Raw genomic sequence first — 15,610 nt, 5'->3', positions numbered from 1 at the left:
AACAAATGGCTACCAGTTCTCACCCCAAGATTCTCCATTATGTTCCAAACATCATACCACCTCCTAAGCCTGTTCCACCTCATGATGATGTCTTCTAAGACTCTCAGGACCCTATGGAGATTGAAGAACCATTCATGTCATAGATATCATCATCTTGTGTATTGAAGCATTATGAATGAAGATTATATTAATCTAAATCTGTCCCTATCACATCATATGTGACTGTAGCACATCACTATACCCTGTCATTGTAGCATGTACTGTAGCACATCACTGTGCCCTGTCACTGTAGCATGTACTGTAGCACATCATTGTGCCTTGTCACTGTAGCTATCAATAATTCACCCGTGTCTATGGTTTGTTTCCATGGGCTGTTTTTAGTCTATAAAAGGGACTGCTTTCCCTAGTTGTAAGGCAGAGTTAGCTGTGATCAATAAATTTCTCTTCTGTGTTTTCTCCATGGCCTTCTAATTTCATTCTTCTTCTTGAAAATTAATTATCCATAGGGCTTTTGTATCTTACCTCTATGAGCTTGTAAAAATGTCTTGGATTTTAAGTATGCTTTGTGCTTGCCTCTTATGAGGATCCTGCACAACAGAAAGATTGTACGGTCCCTTGTGATCTACCTTTATTCGGATCCCTTTGATCTTTCTCTAAGGACACTTGTTGATGACTTAAGTACCCATTGATGAGGTTTGGGGAAAACAAGTCTAAGCCAAGTGTCTATAAGGTTTTAGATCTGGGGTTTCAAAGCATTTTTATGATCTAGGGGCTCCCGACTCTATGTATAAATGTTAAGAAATTAAAAAAATAAGATGGCATATTTATAGTTCTTTATGAAGTTAAAAATAAAAATAAAACTTTTTTCTATAGTTGAATATTATTTATATTTTTTTTATAAATAATATATTAGGTTTACATTTTTAATAATATTATGTTTTTTAAAAAATAGTAAAAAATATTGTACATTAATATTTAGTTCTTAATTTTTACGACTATCAAGAGATGAATTTGATGTTATTTGAGAAATGCTCATTTAAGAACTGAAGGAGATTAATTAAATTCGCACATTAAAATTGATAAGTTTAGCCTAACTTATATATTTGTAGATAATCTTTGGTACGTAAAAAACTAAAATAGAATGGGATAAATTTCTTTTTTTCATCCATATGAGCTTACTGTAAATTTTTGCTCATATTAATATGAAATAGTACAACGAGCGCAAACAAAACTTTTTCTTATTTTGTAAATTTGTATGCAATTTGGCTACAAATTAAAAAGGCTAAGTTAAAAAACAAAATTGAACCTATGGCTCAACCTCAATAAAATACATTTAAAAGTAGTATTAAAATCTAATAAAAATAAATGTAAATCACATTAGCTTGCTTTAAAATTAAAAATATTTAAAAATTAGTCAACAAATTAGAAATAATTAATTAGTAAAATTGTTCAACTTCTAGCTCTGATGTATTATTAAAAAATTGAAAATTTTACACTTTTCAAGCATAGAACCATGCCTTTATATTTGATTTGTTTCGTGGCAACACCGCGCCTAAGCTAATAATTTTTTAGAAATACAAACAAAATTCTTCTAATTTTTTGTTCATTCATGTTACAGCACTTAAGAACTCTCCTAGCTTTAATAAAAAGTTTTGCAAATATGTTTTTGAGGAAGAATTAAGATCAGATATATTATGAAGTAGGGAAATGTAAAAGACAACAAAGCAATAGAACACATTCCAAAAGGAAAAAAAAGAAAAATTATATGGCAAAGTTAAGAGTCTACTAGAACTTAGGTTCTCCTGATAATTAGCTCTGATACCATGTTAGATTTCCACTTAACCGAAAAACTTAAACTATTAGATTGTAGGCCAACAATATATATCAATCTCAAACAAACTCTAATATCGAAAGTGATGTGCTTCACAATCACACTTCGGTATGGACCTTCTTTTCCACTGAAGATGACTTAGTTCCTCATCTTTCAGCAGTAATAAAGCGAGGCAGACCAAATCAGCTTTCTTTGAAAATAATAAGGAAAAAACTTAATTGCATGCAATAATAGTAAAAGATGGAGCAATGAGTTTCAACAATAGTATCACTTTACATATCAAAACACTTTACCTAAAAGCTTAAGTTGTCAGGTTATGGATCAACAATACATATCAAAGCACGTAAAAAAAAATTACAGACAACAAGATTAGAATCTAGGACCTCTTAATAACCAACTCTGAAATCATATTAAATTACCACTTTAGTTAAAAGCTATTTGCTTCACAATCAGACTCTGGTGTGGACCTTCTTTAACTCTGATGATGACTTAGTTCCTCATCTCGCAGCAGTAAAAAAGCGAGGCAGACCAAATCAGCTTCCTTGGAAAATAATAAGGAAAAAACTTAATTGCATGCAATAATAGTAAAAGATGGAGCTGAGTGAAGCGCACCTGCTGCGCTCATTCTGATGCTATCATGAATTGCATTACTCAAATAATAAATTTTCTAAATAGGTGTATTCCAAAAGCATTTCGAAGAGACGAGGCTCAGGATGTGCTGTGAGGCCCATCTTCGAGTGTGGGGGTCCACTCCTCACGCCGGACCAAGAAAAAAAAAAATTGAAGCCATTTGAAAATCTCAGAGGTATCATCAATAAATTTCTGCTATTATTAGATTTCTCCTAAAGAATTTTTATTCCAATCATTACAGTTCTTATTGTGTTTTTTTGCAGATGAAATTACATGAATACACTTGTACACGGAGAGTCCATCATTTGGTAATGTATGTACTTGATTTATAGTCAAATTCTCTCGTTTCCCAATGGAGGGAAGATTTTCTGCATCTGAAAAGTTTAACAGCTGCTGTCTCCCTGCAACCCAAAATCAGCAATGGGTTACCCTTATTCATTATAAAATATAAAAATAAAATAACATCTGTTCAGTTCGAAGTTCAACATTGTGCTTTTTGGGAAAAGAAAAAGATAAAGAAAATAAGATCGAAATGAATAATAGTTTGTTCTATTAAAAGTTATGACAAATCAAATGGCAAAGGACATGTACTTGTTATTTGCCTTTTAATTTCTTTCTCACTTTCCTCAAACAATCAAAGAAGAAAAAATGAATTCATTGAAAATGAACCGACCATCTACCCACCACCCACCCTGCTCAGGAACTTGAATAACTAGTAAATGCCGTGAAGCACCTACCTTCCTCACCTGCTTAACCTAGAATGGACACCCGCCAGATGGAGACCAATGGGATGATACCCTACCAAACGTTATATAGTCATTAATGGCTTTTGAAAGAAAAAAAAAAAAAAACAAACAAACAAACACTATGCCTTTGCTTGTTTGTGTTTTCCCACTGCCAACAATTGGTAACACTCGATAACAACAAACACCATGAATGATTCGACCAAAAAAATGCTATAGATGGACCACTATCCTGCTCAGGATTGATAAAGCTAAACAAGGGTTTTAATTTTGAAGCATAAATTTGAGGCCACCTCTTCTTTACAGGTTCCATCGTACACAAACCCTCATATAGATGACAAAGCAGTTAAGTAAGCTGACTATTAGTTTTTAATTTTTTCCCACTTTTATAAGCTTGGACGGTTGCTTGCCTGGTCACCAGGCTTAATCATCCAGAGGAATTTCTAGCTGTCATTCTTATCACCTTTGCCATGCTGACGTACAACGAAGCATGTCATCCTTTTTTTCATGTTGGTGATTGATTCAGAAGTTTTTTTTCCTGTGAGAAAATTTCTACGCCTGAATGAAACCCAACTGCAACGGCAGCAAAGTCAGTGGCTCGAACTTGGACGTAAGAAACACCTGAAGAGGCCTATCATAGCTAGAAAGATATTTTAATAGGTAGATTAATTATCACTTAATTCAAACCAGGATTGTCAAAGACTACTCATATAATCAGTGACTTAAAAATGGCCCACTACACATTGTCGTGGAGCCTATGATGTTTGCTGGAAAATGATGTGTGATGAAAACAGATCAAACTCGTGTCATTCCACAAAAGCTGATTTGACATTCACTTTTCAAGTTTTCATGATAGATAATATACTATTGACAAACAGGAAGCCATCGCTAGAGATAATGTGAAAACCAAGAAATAAAAAACTGACGAGGATCCAATTTTGACCACTTACAAAAGAAGTATTATAGAGGAGAATACCGAAAGACGGATTCAGACGGATTTTTTCACTGATAGAAACCAATTTGGACTTTAGTTTGGGTGAGGACGGGAAGAATTTTGTTCAAAAGCAGATTCACATGCACGATTGCAAGTGGAGATGAGGAGAATGGAGAAAGCATAACCATACTTTCGGTAGGCTGCAATCATCAAGAGATTCTGTTCTGATAAATTGAGGCTTAGTACATTAGCCTAACAATCAGCTTATTTTATGTGAAGATTATAGATGGCCCGTTTTTATGGTTATGAAAAACAAATTATAATTAGTCCCTACTAGATTTAAAAGTGAAGAACCTTACTCGATATACAATTTCAATACCAAACATCAGATGCCCGACTATTCTTAGTTTGAAAAATTCATTGTAAGAAATTAGTGCAATAGAATCTAATTCGAATTAAGAAGAGTAGTAGAATCTGCTGGACGAACCCAATGAAGAATTGTATTTCTTACCTCTATAATCACTTTCCGCAACATTACAAGGGATGTTTGAATGGTAATGGTATCCGGGAACTGTAACTCCTTTTTATCACTTCTTCCCCTCCAGTTGTGTGATGAGTTAACAGAATCTCAACCACAAATTAACCATGCTGCAACAAAGATTAATAGGCTAAACGAGGACAAAGCCTGCAAAGCACAGAAAAGTTGAATACTAGGTTTTAGATGCATCGTTATTTGTCCCTAGAGTCATCAATGAAACTATGGAACATATTAAGAAATCTACTGCACTGAAACGTATAATGAAAGAAGGGTATTAAAGCAGCACTCTGAAAGGATAAAGACCGTGTCTCTTACATTAATCTTAAAAGCCAAACCTATCTGTGGAAGGTAACCTTGTAACCCGATATCATAAACTGGATTGCCATCAGGATAAAAGAGCCCGTAGTTCCTTTCTGATGCCGGGCCTGGCTTTTGATCCTCATTGAAAAGTGCAAACACATAAACGTCGATTGGGACTGTTGGTTTTGCTGGAGTACATTCCTTGGCTTGTATTCTTTTCAACAAATTACCATTATATAGTGCTGCATTTTCTACCGTAGCACCTGCTTCATCAGGATCTCCCTTAGATGGCCAACCTGTCTCAGAAATCTTAACTTCAATATCCGTATGTCCCATTAACTTGATTGCCGAATAAACAGCATCTATTTGGGCATATAACATATTATCATAGGCCAAATTTGTATTCGGATCAGTCATATTTTGGTTTGGCTCGAAAAGCACATATTCTAACGAAACTTGATCTGGGCTACCTTTGTATGCAAAATAGGGATATGCATTAACAAGAAAGGGTGAATTTGTCTGAGAATGAAAATTGAGAAGGGGTTGGATGTATTGTGCAAGATTTTCCTGAAATGATCCAGAGGAAGGAGGGAAGGAGTTGGCTAAGATATTAAGAGAATGCGCAGTTGTGACCATTACTTCTTTATCTAGCCCAAGATTAACAAGAGCATTATACATGGCCTGCATAGACGGTAGAAGATATGGCCATGACTGAGTGTCATTGCTGGAGAAGACCTCGTTTCCCACAGTGATGCAGGTGATCTTTGTTTGCGATACGTATGGTTGAACATTCTGTTCTATCCAAGCCAGAGCTTTGTTGGGGTCAGTCATATCTGAAAGATACTCGTTTCCGAGTCCAATGATGAACTCCACATTTGAATAGGAGAAGGCCCCAAGAACTTTTGGATCGGCATCGTAGAGTTTTACTCTACTTATGTTGATAGAGCCTAGTAGGACGGCAACACGAGAGGGAGATGGAAGATTGTTGGCAATCTGGCCATAGTTTATTCCCATGTCAAGGCCAAGGATTTGGCTGACAGAATCTGAAAACAGAGTCCAAAGCGAGTAAGAGTTTTCCTTTATTATTTTAATTTTTGGGAGGTGGGATGAACTTAAAAAGGAATGTCTCATAAAAAAATTTGCAGTAATTTACTGAAATTTATTTTCTTATGGCAGGAGAATAGAAACTGCAGACAATAGCATCCAAGTTACTGCCCAATTACTAAATAACAAGCTCCAATCAATAAAACCCATCAAGCGCAAGCAAAACTTTCCGAACATAAATTTGCAGGAATACAGCCAATTCAAAGAATAAGCTTTAAAAGCCAAAAAGGCAAAGGATGGAGAAAGATTTGGGATCTTGGATTTGAATTTTGTGTAGATTTAGACGAAACTCAATAACAATTCTGTACAGAATTTTCTCTAAATCCAAACAAATCCAAATCAAGGCCAGAAACACTAGGAAATGACATTTCAAAACAGAGATATTTTTCTAGAACAAATAAAGCAAAGTGAAGCGTTCAAAGTGCAAACCAACATTATAGAAGCGCAGAAGAAATTAAATTCACAACTAGAGATCCTCCATTGAATAGAAAACAAATGAAAAGACGAGTTTGGTTGGTTGCTCTGAAGAGCATAACACTACTATCACATATCATCTTTTAATCCCGATGTTACCATAATTTCCTCCAAGCTGTAAAATATTGCTCGTATCAACAAAACCCATAAAGGAAGACTTTTCAGATTCAAGACTTTTAATTTGATTCATTTTCTAAGTTTTCTTAGCAACCAAACGCGCGAACACTCATAACAGAAGTAAAGAAGAAGAAGAAGAAGAAACCTGAGAGAGTAAGAATCAAAAGAAGCACACGGAAGGGGAGGGAGCAGCTGGCCATTACTGATCTGATCTTCATTTGTCCCCTGAAGCAATGCCGCCTTTCTCTCTCCCTCTCTCCTCTTTTTGTTCTATATATATATATATATATATATATATAGGCGTAGGGACTATCTGTAGGTACTATGTGGAGAAAGCGTTATTTTCTCTTCTGGTCATGTGCAGAAATCCTGCTGCACCGATCTCCAATGAGTTTTTTCCGGTTTCAACTTTTTATTTTTTAAATATATAAAATAATATCTTTTTCGAAAAAATATTTCCTGAAATAACCCTGACGTAATCTCGCTACTACAAGTAGCGAGATTTGCCATGTGTCATTTCCATAAAAAATATATTATTTAATATATATTTTTAAAAAAAATGATAAATCGGGAAATAAATTATTCTGCGTAATAAATGATTTTTCGATTTATTACGCAGAAGAATGTATTACGCAGAATAATTTTTTTAAAATATATATTTTCATATTAAATATATAGATAAATATATATTTTTTTGAACAAATCTCAAAATTTTAAAATATAGATTTTTATATTTTTCACTAAATCTTAAAAACACTATCTTCTGTTTAAAATTTTAAATTAAAGCGATTTATATATTATTTTGGATACCATAATTTAATTTTTAAAAATTGCTAACAAATGATCCTAGTTTGAATGTCTTGTTGATAATTAGGCGAAATTATATTTAATAAATAATAAATTAACAAAATATAAAGAGAATTATTTAAAGTTTGAAATGATTTTTATTTACCGTCCCGCGACAAATCCCCAAAACTATCACCGGTTTTCTCTCGTCTCCAGGAAATCATCGCCGATTTTTCTTCTTTCTCAACCAAAAATCTATTTTTTTCAATTTATTTTATTTATTATATTTTCTGGGTATTTACACCCAATTTTATACCTTTTTTATATGTATATTCAAAATATTTTTTAAAAAAAGCTACATTTTTATAACTTTTTAAAATTTTAAATATTAGAAAATAAAAAATATCTTCCACAACTAAGCAAGTCTTTAACATTTTTTTTTCTCATCTCTTATAATAAAGATAATCCATCTTTACTTTGAATAATAAATGTATACATAATTATCATATCTTAATCTTCTCTCATTTTTTTTTATTAATTGAACAAAATAATAAGTGGAAACGCCTAAGAAATAGTCAGAGTATCCCACATAATTAGAATCCATAAATAAATACATTAATTACACAAATCTTTGACTTAAGAATATTTAACCTCAAAAAAGCCAACACACTTTTTTTTTTTTTTTCTTAAAAAGAATCAACTTTTTACTTTGATTTTTTCTATTCATCGATCATAAAAAATCAGTTAATAATTAAAATAAAAAATTATATTTGGGAATTTGAATTCGAGAGTCAAATTTAAATTTGGGTAAAATTATAAAAAAATATTTATTTTTTTGTACAAATACATAAAAATCATATTTATAATTTAAATTTCAAACTCTAAATATATATATTATTATTTTTAAATATTTTTTAAAAATAAATAATATTTTTGAACGTTATATTTTCTGTCCCTTTAACAAACTGTCAGTGTATATATATTAAAATTGGTAATTTAAAATAAAGTTCAAATTTTCAATTTATTATACAATAAATTCTTTTAATATTTTTTTTTAAATGATAAATCGGGAAATAAATTATTCTGCGTAATAAATTATTTCCAGATTTATAACACAGAATAATTTATTTCCCGAATTTTTATTTTTTTAAAAAATATATTAAATAATTTTTTTATGAAAATGACACGTGGCAAATCTCGCTACTTCAAATAGCGAGATTTGTTTAAATCTCGCTACTCCAAGTACCAAGATTACGTCAGGGTTATTCCGGGAAATATTTTCCCAGAAAAGGTATTATTTAATATATTTAAAAAATAAAAGGTTAAAACCGGAAAAAACTCGACCTCCAATGGTAGCCGTGTTGCCGGGCTTCTTTCTCGTGTGGCAACGAGCACTCCACCAGTGTTCTCCACTAACCTCCGATTCTCGCCACGTCGTCGCCAAAAGGTGTTGGGACCCATATGAATATTTTTTTGGTAAAAAATTATAATTTATTTTTTAAAATTATGATATTCAAAATTCTTATTCTCTCACATAATAAGTCTACCCTTTAACCTTTTCTTTAATTAAATATCAAAATATAATTTCAAACAAAAAGCCGAAACTGTAAAGCTCAAACACTAACATAATTTTTTGAAAAAAAAATTATTTCTAAAAATTAATAAATTTATTGTAATAATTATCAATGCACATAGGCATAAATAGGTAAATGCCTGAGAAAATTATATAAAAAAATATTTTATACATTCTTTTACATTAATTTTGGTTGGTAATGTAAATGTGTGTGTGAGTTCTATAAGATAAAGGAGCATTGGACAAACAAATGTAAATATTCATAAATATGGACACTTAGACATACTCAATATTGACCCCAACATCGTGACATTATTTGATTCACATAATCATCCAAGACTTTTTAGAAACCGAAGAATTTTTTATTGGTATATTCAAAAAGTTACGTGATAATATCAAATTTTCTAGAATAAAGAATTTTCACAAAATATCCAATCTCATGCTTACCTATAAGTATCATATATATTTTTTTCATCCTATTTTTTTAGATGACATTATTTTTAGCACTTTGATCGGTCAGACATCAATACCCTCTTATGTCATAGTATTATTGCATTTTGTACTATTAAAATTATTATAATATTACAAATAAAAAGTAACAAAATATGCAATATGTATTATGTCATAATATATATATATATATATATATATATTGCATATTTTGTTATTATGTTTTATAATAATATGAACTATTGTTAGAAATATGTTATCACCTTGCATTACAATGATACCAACAATATTAAATTATTTAAAATAAAAAATATTAATTAATATTCATTAGGTCATAAAAATGCAGTTTTGTTTATAGTAAATGTGATAGTAATATATAATAATAGAGGTTGACCTATTGTAGCGACATGGAAAATGATATTAAAAAAATAATTATGAAAAAAGAAGAAAAATGATTTGGTAAGGACCAAACCGTCGACAGTTTTTGTGGGAGCTCAGAAAACCGTCGACGGTTTTGAGTTACTGCGGCTGGGTAAAAATTAAACAATGAAAACTGGTTTGGTTAAAGACCAAACCGTCGACGGTTTCAGAAAGCTTAAGAAAACTGTCGACGGTTTTGTCCTATGACAAGAAGCTATAAATAGGTTGCATGTCATTTTCCTTTGGAAATTTAAAAACTCTCTCTCTCTCTCTCTCTCTCTCTCTCTCTCTCTCTCTCTCTCTCTAAATACTCTAGATTGACGATCAGATACTGTTTTTAAGGCCTAGCGGCGATTCCCGTCAATTTAATCGAGACAGAATTACGTTTTGAGGATTCCAAGCACCACTCTAAAACTAGGATAAGGGAGTTGGTTTTTAAGAATAATTAGTTATTTTGTTTGTGTGGGTTTAAGAATGTTGGGATGATATGTATTCTCGGGTTGAGTTGATAAAATTAGGAATTTTTGGAATATAGGGTTTTGTGCGACCGCCACAGGCGTGGATTTAGGATCCCCACAAGCGTTTCTTCAAAAAATCAAGTAAAAGGAATAAATTATGTCAAGTCTTTCGGAAAATTTAATTGAGTAATGTAGACACCCTATTTTTGCCATAATCAAATAGAACAAGGGATCCTTTCTCATTGTATTATTATTATTATTACCTTATTTTTATTATTATTATTATTATTTTATTATCACTATTATTTTTATTATTATTATTATTATTACTATGATTTTTATTGTTGTTATTTATATTATTATTATTATTATTATTTTCATTATTATTATTATTAATTATTTTCCTATATTGTTACGAGTAATTTATTATTATTATTATTATTATTTATTTTTTTATTTTTGTTATCATTATTATTATTTTTTATATTATTATTATTATTACTATTATTATTGGTATTATTAGTATTAGTGTTATTATTATCATAGTATTTTATTATTATTATCATTACCATTCTCATTATTATTATTAATATGTTATTATTATTATTTCCCTTATTATCGTTATTTTAAATATTATTTTATTATTATTACTTTACTATTTATTTTTTTATTATTATTATTATTTTTAAATATCACTTTATTATTATTATTATTATCGTACTATTATTATATTATTATTTTTAAATCTTGCATTATTACATTACTATTATTATTATTATTATTAAGATATTATTATTATTATTATTAGTTATCATATTTATTAGTACCATAAAAGTACAAAAAAGAAAAAAAAAAAAAGGATTTTAGGATTTGGTTTACCTTATAAAAAAGAGAACAGAGCCAAAGGAAAGACAGCCGAGTGCGCACAGAAAAATAAAAAACCTATATTCTCTGTCTTTCGGCTCCCCTGCTGCTCCACACAGCTTCTCCAGCCACAACCATCTCTCCCATCTCTCCCATAATCTTCCATCCTCTCTCCATCCCTCTGCCCCTCTACTCCCTTTCCCTATTTCCCCTCTCTGTTCTCTGCCATTCTCTCTCGGCCACCCCGCACGAACAGCCTATGCTCTCCTCCTCTCTATTTCCACTCTCAGTCTCCCATCTCCCTTAACCTCCCTCTGCACGGCCGCTGCAACACCAAACAGCGGCCACGACCTCCCTGCATCACCACGGACGGCCACAAGAAGCCACGCCAGGCCAAGCAACTCGCGGCCTCTTCTCCACCATCGCAGTCGTCGCACCATCCTCGCCGTCACCAGAGTTCGTGCTGAGAGGAGCCTCGGTACAGTCCGCAGCCCACAGCAGCATAATTCCCGAACCACCGGCCCCGACTCCTGCTGCCGGAGCCATCCACAGCAGACCAGCAGCTGCTCCGGCTAGCCATGAACCAGTCTCACCCGCAGCAACACCCGAGGCTACCTACTCTCTGCTCCAACAGCCATATTAGTCTCCACCCTCTGCAACTTCGGCGGCCTGTGGTAAGTCTCTCTGCTGTATATACATGCACACACACACAAATATATATATATTGGTTTAGCTTGTGTTTTATTACATAAAGTTTAAGTTTTTTTATGTTACTTATGCATCTGTGTGTATATCTTGCAGAACCCACACACACACACACCCACCTGCCTGTACTCATCCGTGTTTTATTTCTTTTGTGTTTACTGTGTTGTATATTGTTTTTATAGTAGGTTTTGTTAGCTTCGGTTTTAACATTTAAAGTTTAAATTTTGATTGTATACGTGTATGAACTAAATGATTAACATTTGTAAGATTTTTTTTTATTGATTGTGTGTTTTCTTTAATATGCAGGATTAAGCTCTTGATTGTATATATTAAATAGTTAGTGTATGATATCTGTTCATGTTTATTATTTACTTATTTATTTCTAGATATTAAATGTGGTTGTAAAAATTTTATTGTAAAAATTCATTGTAATAGTTAAAGTTTAAATTCTTGTTGTATTAATGATATTGATATAGGAGTTTTAAGAGTTATGGTTTATGTTTTAGTGTTTAAATACAGTAACATCGGGTATAGTTATTTAAGTATAATATTCAAGTCGTATGCCTAATATTAGGGTTGTGATTGTATTTATTAAAATAGTAATATTCATTTTATAAGGTGTAGGTTGTACATAATATCTAGTACGCATTTCTAGGGTTTGATTACTTCCATACTAGATTATATTATTAAAGTTAGATTGATTATTAACACTTATGGTTAAGCATTGAGTTTTCAACTATTATAATATATAATTTTTACGTGTTAAGATTTAAAGTATTAGTAGTATATTTTTCATTTTTTTTGTATTTAACTATTTGAAATTTCGGTAAAATACAAAAAATTATAAAAAGTAGAAAATTAGGAGAAAATTCTAAAAAAATATTTTTGACTGGTTATTATTTCAAAATTCAACAAAAATATGAAAAAAATATAAAAATCAGATAAGTAAAAAAAAAAAAAAAGCCAAGAAAGATACTGTGAAATTTGAAAATTTTTTTTTTTTTTTCAAAAAAACCTCCCAACTAGTATTTTAATGCTTAGAAAAACACTAGAAGATTTCTAAAATTTGGGAGTGTATTTTGTAAATTATTTTTGATTTTTTTTCCCTATGATTTTAATGCGGGGGTATGAGCCTTCGGCCTTCATGTACCTTTAGCTCTGAGAGAATATGTAAATATTTATATATTACGTATATTTTTGTATTATTTATTTATTTATTTGTTTATTTTGCATGTGTATTAGTAAATTCACTAGAAGAGTAATTTTAAAGACTTTTTAGATTAACTTAGGGATAATTCCAAATTAATTAGGTACCGTTCATAAGAACGGGAGCGTAGGGGGTGCTCGTACCTTCCGCTCGGGTAATCGAACTCCCAACCCCAGCTCTAGTAACGTAGACTCATTCTACTCCTAACGGAGTAGTAATCATGTGTTCTAACCACACTAAAGGTTAGTGGCGACTCCGATATTCTTGTTTTTCCTGAAAATATTAAAATTGATTTTTATTTTGCTGCTCAGGGCACACGCGCTCCGGGACGTCGCGACAAGTAATATATATATATATATATATATATATATATATATATGAAATGGTAAATTTGGAAATATCCAATGTTTTATGTGATAAGTATTATATGGTTAATATCGCTGAAAATCTATGTGGCATGAGAAATGATTTTTGAATACTAAAAAATTTATCTGTGAATATATTATGATGAACTAGAGTTTATGTTGAGATATAAACAAATATGTTTTAAATAGTTATGATTGATATGGGGTATGAACAGATATGTATTACATGGATATGATGATATGAGTTACATACAGATATGTTTTAAATAGTTATGTTGATATAAGAGTATACAGACATGTTTTTATCAGATATGATATGAGGATTTGTGATATACACAAACGCAATAGTTTTATACTTACAAATATGATGAGTAGCCATAAGTTACAGACAAGATGTGTTACCTACACATGGATATTCATAAGCTTGAGCGCCATGAGTTACAAACGAGATGTGTTACACATGGATACTCATAAGTGTGATTATGTTTATGAGAAATGAAAGTTTATGAGAAATATATTTTTATGTATAATGAGTGATGGAAATGAGAACCCAGTTAGTTAATGATATGAGAGCATGGTACTGTTGCTAGTGATTGATTTAGTGCAACCACATAGCCTAGGGAGCATGTAGGTATTGGAAGTCAATTGAGCCTTCGGAGAGATGTTGACTACCCTTGGGTCCGGACCAGGCTGTGGTGAGCCAATCGTACTACAGACGAGATATTTTAAATTAGCCTGGTAGGCCAACCAGGGTTAAGTCCTGCTTTTGGGCCGCACAACCCCATCATGTGGGGTTACTACATGATGATGATATGAATGAGTTTCCTCATTAGTCTGGTAAATCAACATCAACGTCATATGACTTTTGAATACTGATATGAATTTTTCCTATAATAGCATTGAAACATGGTAAAATATTTATTTTATATGGGTGACATTTTGATTTAGCAAGTTGATGTCATAATTGCATAATCATTCCTCATTTAAAAATAAAATAAAATAAATAAAAACCTTCTTACTCTTCAAAGCGTTAAAAGAGGATGGATAGTCAAAGGGTTTCAAAATCACCAGTAGTTTCTATAAATAAGATCCCTGTGGGGAAAGAGTAGTCTAATTGGGGCAAATGTCATGTCAGGTTTTTGAGATCTGCTTATTCAAGAAGAATCTAATAATAGGGTCAAGATCAGTGGCAGATAAATTCAACTGGGGCAAATTTCGAGTTGAATTTCGGTGGGAACCATTCAAGCACCTTCTTATCAGATTGGAATATGAAAACTGGGTCAATATCAGCTATAAATCCATTCAAAGATCCATTCAACCGGGGCAGATTTTGTGATTGAGTTTCATTTGAGCCAAGTCAATCACCTCTATGACCAGATGAATCAAGAAAATTAAGCCAAGATCAGTTATAGATCCATTCAAATACGGCAAGTTTCATGTAAAAATTCGAAAACATAGCTAAGATAAAAGATGAGGTTATTGATCACGGGCGCGCTGGGAGAAAATATTCATGTATTGTCATGCATTTCATGCATTACCATATATTTCATGCATTGCATAGAAAAATGAATGCATACATATAGCAACATATCCCTGCACTCTAACATCACAAGTTAGCAACATATCCTTGCATTCTAACATTGCAAGTTAGCAACATGCATACATATAACAACATATCACTACATTTTAACATCATAAGTTAGCAATATGCATACATATAGTAACATATCACTACATTTTGGCATCATAAACAGCAATATAGCACCCTTCACACTTGTCTTGTTGAATAATATTTTAAATAATCATTTGGCATCCTTGATTAAGCAATACCTGTTGTGCTAATATTTGAAACTGGGGCAGTCGGCCCTAGGCATACATTGATTTACTTGGAAACTAGGGCAGCTGGCCCCAGACACATATTGATTTATTTTGAAACTGGGGCAGCAGATCCCAAGGACAAGTGGATTTATTCATTGAAATTAGGACCCTACACTCAAGTGGATTTCCCTAATAAAGTAACCATTTTCCAAACTTTGGTTTCACACCTTATTACTGCTTGAAGTGGCTCGAATTCTTACATTCGAAGCAAGCTACCATTGTGTCGTATGGCT

General features: G+C 31.9%; 1 protein-coding gene across 4 annotated transcripts; it reads right to left on the bottom strand.

Annotated features, from left to right (window-relative positions):
- Positions 1-2,637: 2,637 nt before the first annotated feature.
- On the bottom strand, positions 2,638-7,057 carry LOC131149244 (glucan endo-1,3-beta-glucosidase 14). Of its 4 annotated transcripts, none has more exons than XR_009135179.1 (4): positions 6,817-7,057; positions 4,992-6,019; positions 4,650-4,823; positions 2,638-2,862 (listed from the first exon to the last, which is right to left on the bottom strand). XR_009135179.1 is itself a non-coding variant. In XM_058099520.1 (3 exons), the coding sequence occupies exons 1-3, from the start codon at positions 6,887-6,889 to the stop codon at positions 4,767-4,769; spliced, it is 1,158 nt and encodes a 385-aa protein (XP_057955503.1). In that variant the 5' UTR covers positions 6,890-7,002; the 3' UTR covers positions 4,617-4,766. The 4 variants fall into 4 exon arrangements, 2 of the variants coding, with proteins under 2 accessions (XP_057955503.1, XP_057955502.1); XR_009135178.1 differs by lacking the exon at positions 2,638-2,862 and adding an exon at positions 3,337-3,777 and having other exon boundaries at positions 6,817-6,952; XM_058099520.1 differs by lacking the exon at positions 2,638-2,862 and having other exon boundaries at positions 4,617-4,823; positions 6,817-7,002.
- Between the last annotated feature and the right edge of the window lie 8,553 nt (positions 7,058-15,610).

This window comes from Malania oleifera, chromosome 2, assembly GCF_029873635.1.
Source record: "Malania oleifera isolate guangnan ecotype guangnan chromosome 2, ASM2987363v1, whole genome shotgun sequence".
NCBI classification, from domain to species: domain Eukaryota; kingdom Viridiplantae; phylum Streptophyta; class Magnoliopsida; order Santalales; family Ximeniaceae; genus Malania; species Malania oleifera.
This window is presented reverse-complemented; position numbering and strand designations above follow the sequence as displayed.

Coding starts and splice junctions, on each gene's coding strand:
- LOC131149244 (XM_058099519.1), bottom strand. CDS start 6,889: ATGAAGATCAGATCAGTAATGGCCAGCTGCTCCCTCCCCTTCCGTGTG. Junction 6,020..6,816: donor TTTGATTCTTACTCTCTCAG/GTTTCTTCTTCT, acceptor CTCTGTTTTCAG/ATTCTGTCAGCCAAATCCTT.